The sequence below is a fragment of the Cinclus cinclus genome, chromosome 25 (assembly GCF_963662255.1).
Source record: "Cinclus cinclus chromosome 25, bCinCin1.1, whole genome shotgun sequence".
Classification (NCBI taxonomy): Eukaryota; Metazoa; Chordata; class Aves; order Passeriformes; family Cinclidae; genus Cinclus; species Cinclus cinclus.
In genome coordinates this window covers 2,022,935-2,035,989 of record NC_085070.1, presented here as the reverse complement: position 1 = coordinate 2,035,989, position 13,055 = coordinate 2,022,935, and the positions used below count along the sequence as shown (strand labels likewise).

Below are 13,055 nucleotides of genomic sequence, written 5' to 3'. Positions count from 1 at the left end.
TCCCCACTTCAGCTCCTGTTTTTTGTTTTCCCCCTATTTTTCCATAAACTTTCTCTGCATCTCCCACCTCCTCCTCCCTCCGAGCTCTGGTTTGGGTTTTGGTGAGGTTTAGCAAAACAAACACGGTCAAACCACCCCCTCCTAATGTGTAAAATCCCTGGAAAAGCCACAACAGCTCTGCAGGGCGGCCGAGGGCTCGCACAAGGCACTGGCAGACCCCTGAGCTCCTCAGGCAGCCCTGAGAGCAGAGCACAGCAGATGAAATCCATTTAATTTTCCCCCTCCTTTTGGATGTATTTTCCAGCAGGATATTCCTCGCACGCAGGTCCCTTTGCCCCAGGGGGTTTTGCTGGATGCTGAGCCCGCCAAGATGATGTTAAACCAAGGAGGGACTGAAGTGATGATAAAACTCTCCAGGACAGTGGGAAAAATGGCATTTTCTCTGCCAGACCCCCTCACTTTTGGCCCCTCTACATCCCAAAAATCCCAGCAGTGGTCAAATGATGCTCAAAAAGCCACTTTAAAGATGCAGTTCTCCACTCCCAGAGGGGATTTTCCCCTCCTCCATGAGCTATTTTCACACCTCTCCCAAACCAATATTCATTTACTCCACACCTAGAGGTTCCAAAGAAGCAGTCTGGGGGTTGGGAAGCTTATTTTGGAGGTTTTAGGATGTTTGGGGGAATTTTTCTAGGGCAGTTTGGGGTTTGAGGTTCTGCTCTCCATGGTGAGAGCAGCACTTTATCCCCACCCTGCCCAAGAATGTTTCTGCTGATATTAAAGCCGACCCGGAGGCATTTGGAAGGAGCTGACTTCCTCGCCAAGAAAATGACCTCAGCCTTCTGCTTTGGAGCTTTTTATTTTTTTTTTTTTTACCTTTTTTAAAGCATTTTTCTCTCTCTCCTGCCTGCCAGGCAAGAGGCACTGCTGGGGCCTCACCCGTGTCCCTGGCGCCACTGCCAGGCTGCATCCACAATGCCACTTGTCAGATTCAGGGAGATTGTTGTAGATTTTAACCTGAAAATTCCAATTTTAAGCTGTAAATTCCAGGTTTTTCCCCACAAAACCCCTTCCTGATACTGACAGGAGGATCCAGGACCAAACCTGCTGCAAAAACCAACCTTGCACCATCCTCTGGGAACGTGATGACTTCCAAAACTCATTTTCCCAATGAAATAAGACAGGAAAAAAAAGCTCAAACCAAGAGCTAATGTTGCCCACGATGTTTCTGGAAGAGATTTTTGCAGGAGTTTCCTTAACAGACTCCTCTGCATTTTTGCTTTTATTAATGTGGCGGCATTCCCGAGGCTGCTGCGATGCTTTTGCAAGAGCTAAAACCTCTCCTGAGTTAAAAATCCAGCAAATCCAGCCCCTCAGGCACCTCCACAGTGGGAAATGCTAAAGAGAAAGGAGGGAAATGCTGGATTTGGGTGTCTTCAGATGAAATTGCTGCAGCTTTAGGGGTTTTTTTCTTTAAATAAATGTTTCTGTCCTGGACACACCGAACTGATGGGAGCAATTCAGAAAATAAAAATGCTTCTGGAATCCTATTGGATTTCCAGTCGCTGAAGAGCTGACGTTATTTGGAAATTCTTGCATTTGCCTCAAAAAATCAGATGGGAAATGCTTCCACCATGTTTCTCTGCTTGAAGTGATGTATCACTATCCTGAAGTTTCATTGGAACCCCACATTTCCATTCTGAATCCAGCATCTACATCCTGCACCCTGGACTCTACATGCCATTTCTTCTATCCTGCAGCTGCACCTTCCACCTGCATCCTGCTTTTGCATCACACACCCATCCCCTAGATCAGCATCCTGTGGCTGTCTTCTGCATCCCAAATCCTTCATCTGCACCATCAGCCCTACACCCCATGTCCTGCATGTGCAGCTTTCACCCCACATCCTCCATCTGCACCTGCATCCTGCCCCCCTCCTACACCTGCACCTTGCACCATCCCTTGTTCTGTGCCTACACCCCCAACTCTGCATTTCCACATCTTTCCACCGCCTGCATCTCGCATCTTCATCCTGCATCCCACATCTCCATCCCACCCTCTGCATCCCACATCTCCATCCCACCTCCTGCATCTCCATCCAGTCCCCTGCATCTCACATCTCCATCCCACCCCCTGCATCCCCCATCTCCATCCTGCATCCCCCATCTCCATCCCACCCTCTGCATCCCACATCTCCATCCCACCCCCTGCATCTCCATCCCACCCCCTTCATCTCCATCCCACCCCCTGCATCCCACATCTCCATCCTGCATCCCACATCTCCATCCTGCATCTCACATCTCCATCCCACCTCCTGCATCTCCATCCCACCCCCTTCATCTCCATCCCATCCCCTGCATCCCACATCTCCATCCTGCATCCCACATCTCCATCCCTCCCCCTGCATCTCCATCCCATCCCCTGCATCCCACATCTCCATCCCAGCCCCTGAGTCTCACACCTCCATCCCATCTCCTGTGTCTCACATCTCCAGCCCATCCCCTGCATCCCACACCTCCAGCCCATCCCCTGCATCCCACATCTCCATCCACCATCTCCCACATCCCCATCCCAGTGCCTGGATCCTGCAAGCACCAACAACCCCTGATGGTCCAATTGGCCTCATCAGGATCACCTCAGGCAAGTCCAGCCCAGGGTGCTTACTGGGGCATACTGGGCTGTGCCCCTATAGCTGCACCCTGGCTGTGTCTCATTGCCACCTCCCCCAGCCACAGGACAAAAACTTAATTGCAATGAAAATCGTTTGTGAGGCTGGATTGGTCCCATCCAGTCCTTCCTCCTCAATGGCTCCTGGTCCCATCCAGGCACTTCTCCAGAGCAGGTGTGATATGGTAGAGCTGCATTCCCAACCTGGTCTGCACACAGCGAACTGGGGTGGTTTCCCATCCACATGGGCTCTGTTCCCCTCCCTGGCACATCTGGCGGGCAGATGTGGCCAAATGGCCGGGATCTGCCTCCCATATGGGGGACAAGCTGCAAAATGTCTGTATGGGATTGGAAAGCAATAATTTTTTCCTTGGAAGTCTGCATTTCCTGGCTCGTTGCACGCACTCCCCATCTCCAGGGGTGCTGCAAAATCCCTGTGCAGAGGTGGGACTGTGGTGAGGTGCTTTGGTGCTGGAGCATCCCATGTCCTGCACCTCCATCCTATATCTGCACCCTAAATCCCACTTCTGAATTCCACACCCTGCATCCACATCCTATGTCCTGCATCCTGTATTCCACCTCTGCATCCCAAATCCCTCTTCTGCAATCCATGCCCAGTACATCCTTCATCTGTATCTCCTTCATTCCGTGTCTCCCATCACCTGTCCTATATCCCACCTCTGCATACTAAACTCTACCTCTGTTCCCCACATTCTCTATCTACATCCCATATCCTGCATCTGCCTTTTCATCCCATGCCCCATGTCCTGCATCCCACACCTGCAGCCCCTCTCCTGTGTCCTGCATCCACATCACATGTTCTGTGTCTGGAAAATTGCATCTGCTTCCTATATCTTCCATCCTGCATCTGGGAAGCTGTGTCTACATCCTAAATTCTCTATCTGCTTCCTAAATTCCTGATTTTTTTTCCCTAAATCCTGTGCCTGCATTGTGAATGCTTCATCCCTCATCCTAAATGCTTCCACAGTCCCTCTTCCATGCCCTACATATGGCACCCTGTATCTGCATCCCAAATCCTGTGTCTCACATCTGCATCCTGAATCCTCCATCTTGGGTTCTGCATCTACATCCTAAATCCTTGATCCCCCCATCCTGCATCTATGTCCTCAATCTTATATCCTACACCTGCATCCTAAATCCTTCATCCTGTGTTTATGTCCTAAATCCCATGTCTCCATTTACATTCAAAATATTCCATTCCAGACCTGCACCCTGGCTTCTCCATTCTGTGCCCTGCATCAACATCCTATGTCCCCCATCTGCATCCTAAATCCTGTGTCCCACATCTGCATTCTAAGTTCTCCATCCTGCATTCTGTACCTACATTGTGAATCCCCCATCCACCATCTTAAATCCTATATCCCACATCTCCCTTCTAAGTCCTTCATCTTAAATCCTACATCTTGAATCCTATGTTCCACCTTTGCATCCCAAATTCTTTGTCCTACATCCTGCACCTACATACTAAATCCTGTATCCCCATCCAAATCTAAATCATCCATTCCCCATCCTGCATCTATGTCCTAAATCCTGTGGTCCATATCTGCATCCTAAATCCTCCATCCTGTATCTATATCTGAAATCCTAAGTCTCCACATACCTCCTAAATGCTCTGTCCCACATCTACATCCTAAGTCTTCTATCTCATAATTGCATCCTGGATCCTCCATCCCGTGTCCTGCATCTTCATCCTAAATCCTAAGTCCCAGATCCTGTATCTACATCTCAAATCCTATGTCCCATATCTACATCCTAAATCTTGTGTTCCATATCTGTATCCTGAAACTTGCACCTGTGTCTTAAGTCCTACGACTTCATCTACATTCTAAATCCTCTGCTGCATCCCATGCCTAAATCCTAATCTATCCTGCATCTTGAATCTACATACTAAATCCTAAATTTTAAGTCCCGTATCTGCATCATAAACACCATTTCACATCCTGCATCTACATCCCAAAGCCTCCATCCTGTGTCAACATCCTAAATCCTATGTCCTACACTTGCATCCCAAATTCTCTGTCCCACAACCAGCACCTACATCCTAAATCCTACATCCCATCCCTGAACCCTCCATCCTGCACCCAGCACGGCATCCCTAACTCTGCATCCCAAACTCTGCTCCCGGGACGCTGCCAGGAGGCCGAGGGCCAGCAGAGTCCCCTGTGCCCGCTGGAGAGCCATGAATTTGGGATGAGGCGGGGGCAGGAGCCCGCGGCCGCCCGCCCCAGCCGTGCTGTTGGTTTAAGGATTTGCCACGCTCCGGTGCCTCCGAGCGCGCCGGTCCCCGGTGGGGCTGCACAAAGGGAGCTTTCAGGGCCCTGCCTGGAGCAGCCCCCCCCACCCGGCCACAGAGGAACACAAACCTTTTATCCCCCTTCAGTTTCCCCCACAGACCCCGAAAGCGGAAAAATAATCCCCTCCATGCAGTTCAAAAAACCAAAAGGACCCTAAAAATGAGAGTTGAAAATGATTTCCCATGGGAATGAAGCCTGGTTAACGCACGAGACCATGGTGGAGCACAAGCAGTGTCTAACTTCCCCTGAAGCATCCTGGGGATGAGGGGACATATCTGTGACCCCCATAAAATATCCCATTTACAGCAGGTAACAGGTGAAAAATTAATTTGTTTTGACAGCAAGACCCACTCATGCAACGAGTTATGTCCAGCCTCATACCCCTCCACACCCCTCCCTTCCCAAGGCATTCCCAAAGATTTTCTTTTTATGCCCTTAGAAATATAAATTCCTGGGGGGAATGAACCAGAAAACCCTGTATTCAGCCTAATTATCCCCCCTGGCCGCAATCTGTGATCTCTGGGACAATTAAAAGTGCTTAATCCCAGCTGAAAAGCAAACAAGGTCGGAGCGCGGCGTCTTCCTGCTTTCCCCTCGCCCGCTGCCGGGGTCTCGCTCCCCAGCTGCAATATAAATATGCAATTAAAAAATCGCTGCTAATTGCTTTGCCCAAGGGGGGTTCCCACCAGGGAAACAAAAAAGCTGGGGAAAGGGATATTAAAAAAAATAATAATTTAAGAAGGGGTAGACAAGTAAAAGGTGCATTTTTTAGCCCAGTAATTAAACACGGATGCAGCTTTAAGGGAGAAATTGTGGTGTTATCTCAGGGTTTGCACCCTGGGGTGTGATTTTTTGGGGGGATGCTCTTTTTGGGGGGGGGATGGGGTTAATCCCTGGTTCTCCTCTCTCGCTCCAGCGCTAACAACCCCTGGCAGCTCTCGGGCTCGTTAGTCCTTCCGAAAAGCAATTAGAGAGGTTGGAAAATGAGGGCAGACATTGCCCTGCGACAGGGCAGGAATGAGGGCCGGGGGGGTCAGCTCCCAAACCATGGGGCTGGTTTAGGGCTGCACAGCTCGGCAGAGACCCCGCAGTGGGATTTGCACTGCCTGAGCAAGGCTGAGCCATCAGTAGGTTTCAGAGTGAGCAACCCACTGCAACCTCCCCTCGCAGCAACCAGCCTGGCTTTGTGTCCCCTGGGGCTTTATTGAAACCTTCAAAACCTAAAACAGGTGGCTGGACACCTTCACAGCATGTGGGTGTTGCTGCCAGAGCCCAGCCAGGAGGAAGAGGAGAAAGAGGAGGAGGAGGTGGAGGAAGAGAAGGAGTGTGAGAGCTCAGGTGCCAGGCAGCCAGACTTTCTGGGTGCTGACAATGTCGCTGAGCTTGGCCTTGATCTTGAGGAAATGCCTCTTGAACTCCAGCCCATCGCCCTGCATGGGGAGAGACAGGGATTTACATCCCCCTACACCCACCTGCACCCCGCCATCCCCTGGCACCCGCCTCCCATGGCCACCCCCACTTCACATGGTCCTTCTCTACCCTGCACCAGCCCTGCAGCCCCCACCACCCACCCTGACCCCTCAGGCACCTTGGAGAGGCGAAAATCCACCAAAATCTTGCTCTCCATCTCCACCAGGTTCACCTTGAAGATGAGTTTGTTGTTCCTCCTGTCTGTGGTCGAGACGGTGACCTGCAAGGGGTGTGTGTGGGGGGGGGGGGGGAACACGGACGACCTCGAATTATTCACTGATGACCCAGCACAGTGGGGTGCCAGCCCCAATTCCATGTCCTGACCCCCACCTGGTTGGTGCAGCTCATCTTCCAGCCGTATCCCATCTTCTCACACACCTCCTTCAGCGTGCGGTAGGAGCCATCGGCATCCAGCTTGGTGAAGAACCGCGTCATCCGCTTCACCAGCCGCTGCCACGGGCTCTGCCGCCCCCAAAAAAACATTCCAGAGGTTATAAATCCCGCCAAAAAGGTCATAAACCCCACCAGGCTCCTGCCCCAGCTCTGACAAATCCCAGCTTTCGGTAAGGAAATGTTGGAAAGCTGCACCCCCTGATGGCACAAGGCAACAACCGCATCCCAAACACCAGAAATGCTGCACAGCCAGCGCAAAGTTGGCCCCTGGTTTCATAAAAATGCTCTTTAATGACACATCTATGATGCAAAGTTGCACCCCAGTGCAATGATGGACCCCGATATTGTAAATTGGATGCAAAGTTGTCTCCCAAACGTTGCAGAGCTGTACCCTGGAACTGGAAAGTTGCATTTTGTTACTCAAAATGCTGCAAAATTGTCCCCCAATTACCACAAGGTTGCACCCCGAGATGACAAACCCTGACAGCCTCACCCCAATGCTGCCAAGCTTCTCCCCGATACTGTAAATCAGATGCAAAGTTGCTCCCCAAACACCACAGAGCAGCCCCCAACCAATGAACAAAGTGCAGCCTGAGGCCATAAATGATGCACATTTGCACCCCAAATCTTGGGAGGTGGCACTCTGAGATCATAAAACTCACAGCTGCATCCCAGACTTGTCAAGTTGCTCTCTGATATTCCATATCCAGCAAAGTTGCTCTTCAATGTGGTATTTATGATGCAAAGTTGCACCCCAATATTTACACAGCACAATGCTGCACCCCAGTGCTGTAAGATGTGAAACTGCCCCTCAAGTCCCTGGCAAAGTGACAAACTGACACTAAAATATTGCAAATTTGCATCCCAAATCCTGCACCTCACATGCTCAGATGGTAAATATTCAACAGCCACAGCCCCAACTGTTGCTCCCTGATATTATAAGTAAGACAAAAGTTGCTTCTTAATCTTACATATCTAAGGCAAAGTTGCACCCCAGTAGTATGAAAGGTGCAACACTGGATCCTGGTGTTGTAAACTGGATGAGACTCTGCCCCCCAAATGCTGAAGAGTTGCACCCCAAGGTAATAAACCTCACCCAGCCACACTTCAAACATTGCCAATCTGTTCCCTGATGTTATAAATATGGCAAAGTTGCTCCTCAGTGTCACACATATGGTGTAAAATTGCACCTCAATTTATCCAAAAGCAACGTTGGACCCCAGTGCTGTAAACCGGATGTGAAGCTGCCCCCTAAACACCCCAAGGCCACAGCAAAGTGTGACCCTGATACTGAAAATACTGAAAAGCTGCGCCCTAAATGCTGCAAACTCACACCTGAGGCGATAAGTAACAAAAAGTTACACCTCCACCATTGCCAAGCTGCTCTCTGATATTCCCCACCAGGCAAAGCTGCACCCCAAACACCACAGAGCAGCCCCCAACCACTGCAAGGTGCATCCTGACACCATCGGCGATGCCGAGCTGCGCCCCGAGGTGAAATCCCAAGAGGCTCAACCTTGCCCGGCCGCATCCCAAACACTGTGAGGCAGCACCCCCATATCCCAAGCGGTGCCAGGTGCCCCCTGCAGCCCCTGACCTGGGAGGAGCCTGGGGTGCCCAGGAGCTGGCTGTTGACCAGCATGTGCTCGGGGCAGGCGGGCTGCGAGAAGCTGAAGCCCTGCACCAGCTGGTCGATGCTTCCCGCACAACTCTCCCAGAGCATCCCGCCCGTGCCAGGCTCCGGCTGAGACGTGGAATAGCTTGCCTTGTCCTCACTGCAAGGCAAGGCGGGACACAAGGGTTAGGAGTGCTGGAGAGAGCCCGATGTGGGAATCACATAGGATTTTGCAGGATCTGGGACCATCGCAGGGGTTGTGCGGGGTTTCACACCCGACCACCTCCTGGAGAAAATGCCGGGAAAGCCCCCAGGCGTGCAAGGAGCTGCAAAGCCGTGTGGAGGGAAGCAGAGGCTCACCCCAGCGCTCCCTTCACTGGAGAGAAGTCTGTATCGGATCGGATGTGCTTGGAGAAGCCTCCCGGGGAGTCGGTGACCCCCCCCGAAGAACGCCGAGCCTGCTTGACATCTGCAAAGGGACAGGACACCCAGTAACCCCAAATCCGGGGGCACGAGCGCGTTCCCCCACTGCCCCTTACCCTTTCTGAGGGGTCTGCTGTACCACCGGTCCTTCTGGATGTCAGGAATGGTGATCCTTGCTGTCGGGCTCTCCGTGAGGATCTTGTGCAGCAGCGCTGGGGGAGACGAGGGGGTGGAATACAATATGGTGTTTGTATGTACATATTTGTGTGTGTATATATATGTACATATTTGTGTGTGTGTGTATAGGGAACTGCTGGGTGCTGGAGCTTACCCAAGGGAGCCGAATCAATCTTCTTCCAAGGTGGGAGGTAGGTTTTCTTCTCCTTCCAGTCGCTGTATTCCTGGCAGCTGTCACTGGGCTGGTCCCAGGGCAGCTCTGCCGGGAGATCCCACTGCTGTCAGTCCCCGATGCCACAACCCCCTGGGCACACACGTGGCACTGTGGGGACGTGGTGTGCCAGGTGACCCTGCCCGGCCACGGATCCTGTGTGCTCCCCACGCATCCCAAACTTCCCTGTGCAACACAAACCTCCCTGTGCAACCCATGGCTTCTCACATGCATTACACACATCCCTATGCATCCCAAACTCCACTCATGCATCCCATAGTTTCTCACACACATTCCATACCTCTCTATGCATCCCACACATCCCCTGTGCCTCTCACAGAGTCCCCTTACACATCAAACACATTCCCCTTCTGCAGCTTTCCATATACACAGAGCCCTCTTCCATTTACCCCACAGATATTCCCAACACCCCCCTCCAAGTATTTCACATCTCCCTTATGGATTCCACACCTTCCATCTCTGTGTTTCACACACCCCTCCCTCCCTCCCCCTGTGCATTCCATGCATCCCTCCCATCTCATGTGTGCTCCTTCCCCACCCCATACATCCCCTGCGCTCCATGAACTTCCCCTCACACACTTCATCCATGCACCCCTTCTGCATTCCATATGTATACCCCTGTACATTCCACAAACACTTCCCCATGTCCTCTGCACTCCTTCTGCATTTCCCCCACACGCCCTGAACGTGTCAAATGCATTCCATCCATTCTTAGAGGCATTCCCATGTTCCCACCTCTGCTGGCTGTATGTCACCCCCAGTGAATTCCATACATTCCTATATCCACACCTCAAACCAGCATGGCCATCAGCACGAGGTCACCCCCTGTGAATTCCATAATTCCACCCATCCTAACTTTCCCCACCTCCAGCCAGCATGGCCGTCAGCACATCATCCATGGGAATTCCATAATTCCATCCATCCCAGCATTCCCACCTCCAGCCAGCATGGCCGTCAGCACATCATCCATGGGAATTCCATAATTCCATCCATCCCAGCATTCCCACCTCCAGCCAGCATGGCCGTCAGCACATCATCCATGGGAATTCCATAATTCCATCCATCCCAGCATTCCCACCTCCAGCCAGCATGGCCGTCAGCACATCATCCATGGGAATTCCATAATTCCATCCATCCCAGCATTCCCACCTCCAGCCAGCATGGCCGTCAGCACATCATCCATGGGAATTCCATAATTCCATCCATCCCAGCATTCCCACCTCCAGCCAGCAGGCCGTCAGCACATCATCCATGGGAATTCCATAATTCCATCCATCCCAGCATTCCCACCTCCAGCCAGCATGGCCGTCAGCACATCATCCATGGGAATTCCATAATTCCATCCATCCCAGCATTCCCACCTCCAGCCAGCATGGCCGTCAGCACCACGCCGCAGGCCCAGACGTCGACAGGCTCGGCGCGGAATTCCGGGCGCCGCAGGAGCTCGGGGGCCACGTAGGGCAGGGTCCCACACATCTTGTTCAGCAGCCGCTCCCTCCCGTTGTGCCGGAACACCGTGGCCAGGCCGAAATCCGAGATCTTCAGGTTGTCTGTGCCCAAATCAATGTAAAAAGCCAAGTCAAAACTTTAAATCAAAATGTGAAATGACCCCGCCCCCCACAAAATGAATTTTAAAAGTAAATTAAGTTTCTATTTAAACTAAAATTGAAGTAAAAGTTTTAATTATAAGTTCAAACTTCAAATTTCTGTTTAAAATTTTGGATTGAAAATAAGTTTAAAATAAGAATTCATGCTATGATTTTAAAGTTCTAAGTTTAAAAGTCGAACTGAAAATTTGAATTAAAACACAAATTAAAAGAAAGAGTTAAAATTAAAGTGAAAATTCAAATAAAAGCTTAAATTATAAAATTAAGCTTAAACATTTTACAAACTTTACATTAAAAATGCATGGTAAAATTTAAATTCAGGATAAAATTAAACCCTTAAATCAAAAATTCAAACGCAAAATATAAACATTAAAATTAAAGCTTTAAGGACTCAAATAAAAAAATACGAATTAAGAAATGCAAACTTCATGGGGGTCAGAGAGGAACGTGCCTGCCCCCACCTCGCTCATCCAGCAGCAGGTTCTCTGGCTTCAGGTCACGGTGGGTGATGCCAATGCTGTGCAGGTACACCTGTGGAGAGGGGAAAAGGGTCAGCGCGTGGGGAAATCGTGAGAAGGGTCAGAGGGACAGCACTGTGTAGGAATCACGGTAAGGGTCAGTACCACATGGGAATCACGGGGAGGGTCAGTGCCATGTGGGAATCACAGGGAGGATCAGTGCCACATGGGAATCATGGTTATGGTCAATACCATGCAGGAATCATGGTAAGGGTCAATACCATGTGGGAATCATAGGGAGGGTCATTTCCGTGTGGGAATCACGGGAAGGGACACCACCCTTGTGGGTGTGGGAATCCTGGCAAGGGTTGGAGGGACAACACCGTGTGGGAATCACGGGAAGGGTCAGTGCCACGCAGGAATCATGGCAAGGGTCAGTGCCGTGCAGGAATTGCCACTGGCACCAGCAACATCGCTGCCTCCAGCGCTGCCACTGACCACTCACCACGCCAGCAATCAGCTGCTGGAAGAACCGCTGCGCCTCTGGCTCTGGCATCCCAACATCTGGCTCTGCACGGGGGGAAGAAGGGGGAGAGCCGTCCTCAGCCGTGTGAGGATGACAATTGAGGATGCCCCATTGCCCCCAGATCCCCGGGTACCCCCGCGCCGCACCGATGCGGTCGAAGAGCTCTCCGCCGCGGCAGTATTCCAGGAACAGGTACTGCGTGGCCCCCTCCCGCCGGTGTCCGTAGAAGCGGACGACGTTCTCGTGGCTCAGCATCTTGTTGATGCAGATTTCCTTCTTGATGTTCTCTGGGCACTCGGCCGCGCGCTTCATGTCCACGATTTTCACAGCCACGGCCTCCTCGGTGCGGCGGTTCACGGCCAGCTGCACCCTGCGGTGGGCTGGGGTCAGTGGGGGCACGGTGGGCATGGAACAGGCAGGGAATGGCCGTGGGAACGCTTCCCTCAGAGACAGGTGGCAGGCAGGGAATGGGGAGAAAATCCTGCCTCTGGAGACGGGCAGCAGGCAGGGAATATTGGCACTGGAGGCAAGGAACGGGCCGGGAATAGGCAGCAAACGCTGCTTCTGGGGACAGGGAGTGCAGGCACGGGCAGATGCACGATGGCCAGCAGCGGGCACAGCCGGTGTGCAAGGGGGTGTGACGGGCAAGCAGGGGGCACATAAGGGCAAGAGGTGGCCCTCCATCAGGGGCACGGACGGGGCATGTGATGGGCGAGCAGTGGGCACACAGAGGACACGCAACGACCGCAGAGCGGGCAAACAGTGGGCACGTGATGAGCGAGCAGCGCCGATTGGGCAAGCTGTGGGCCCACACATGGCAAGTGACGGCCAAGAGGCGAGCAAACAGTGGGCACGCAGGGATAAGCAGCGGGTGCGCAAATGGCACATGGGGGGTGGGTGGGGGGGGGGACAGCGGCCGCGCAAGGGGCAGGGCAGGGGAGTGCAAGGGGCGGACCCGGCCGGCAGCAACCCCGCCCTCCCCGGCCCCGCCGCACTCACTCCCCATAGGCGCCTTCGCCCAGCGTCTGCACCAGGTCCCAGTCCTCCACGAAGGGCACCGCCATCCCCGGGCCCGCTCCGGGGGCCGCGATCCCGGTCCCGGCCCCGCAGCGATCCGGCCACGCCGCTCTTTCCCGCCAGAGCCGCGAGCCCCGCCCCGACCTGCGCGCGCA

At 52.5% G+C, this 13,055-nt stretch overlaps 1 protein-coding gene across 2 annotated transcripts; it reads right to left on the bottom strand.

Moving 5' to 3' along the window:
• Positions 1-6,316: 6,316 nt before the first annotated feature.
• CHEK1 (checkpoint kinase 1) lies at positions 6,317-12,947 on the bottom strand. 2 transcript variants are annotated; one of them, XM_062508762.1, is made up of 12 exons: positions 12,883-12,947; positions 12,030-12,253; positions 11,863-11,927; positions 11,361-11,430; positions 10,654-10,842; positions 9,215-9,319; positions 9,000-9,095; positions 8,821-8,929; positions 8,443-8,620; positions 6,783-6,914; positions 6,571-6,672; positions 6,317-6,412 (listed from the first exon to the last, which is right to left on the bottom strand). In XM_062508762.1, exons 1-12 carry the CDS (start codon positions 12,945-12,947, stop codon positions 6,317-6,319), a joined length of 1,431 nt encoding a protein of 476 aa, XP_062364746.1. The 2 variants fall into 2 exon arrangements, with proteins under 2 accessions (XP_062364746.1, XP_062364747.1); XM_062508763.1 differs by lacking the exon at positions 6,571-6,672.
• Between the last annotated feature and the right edge of the window lie 108 nt (positions 12,948-13,055).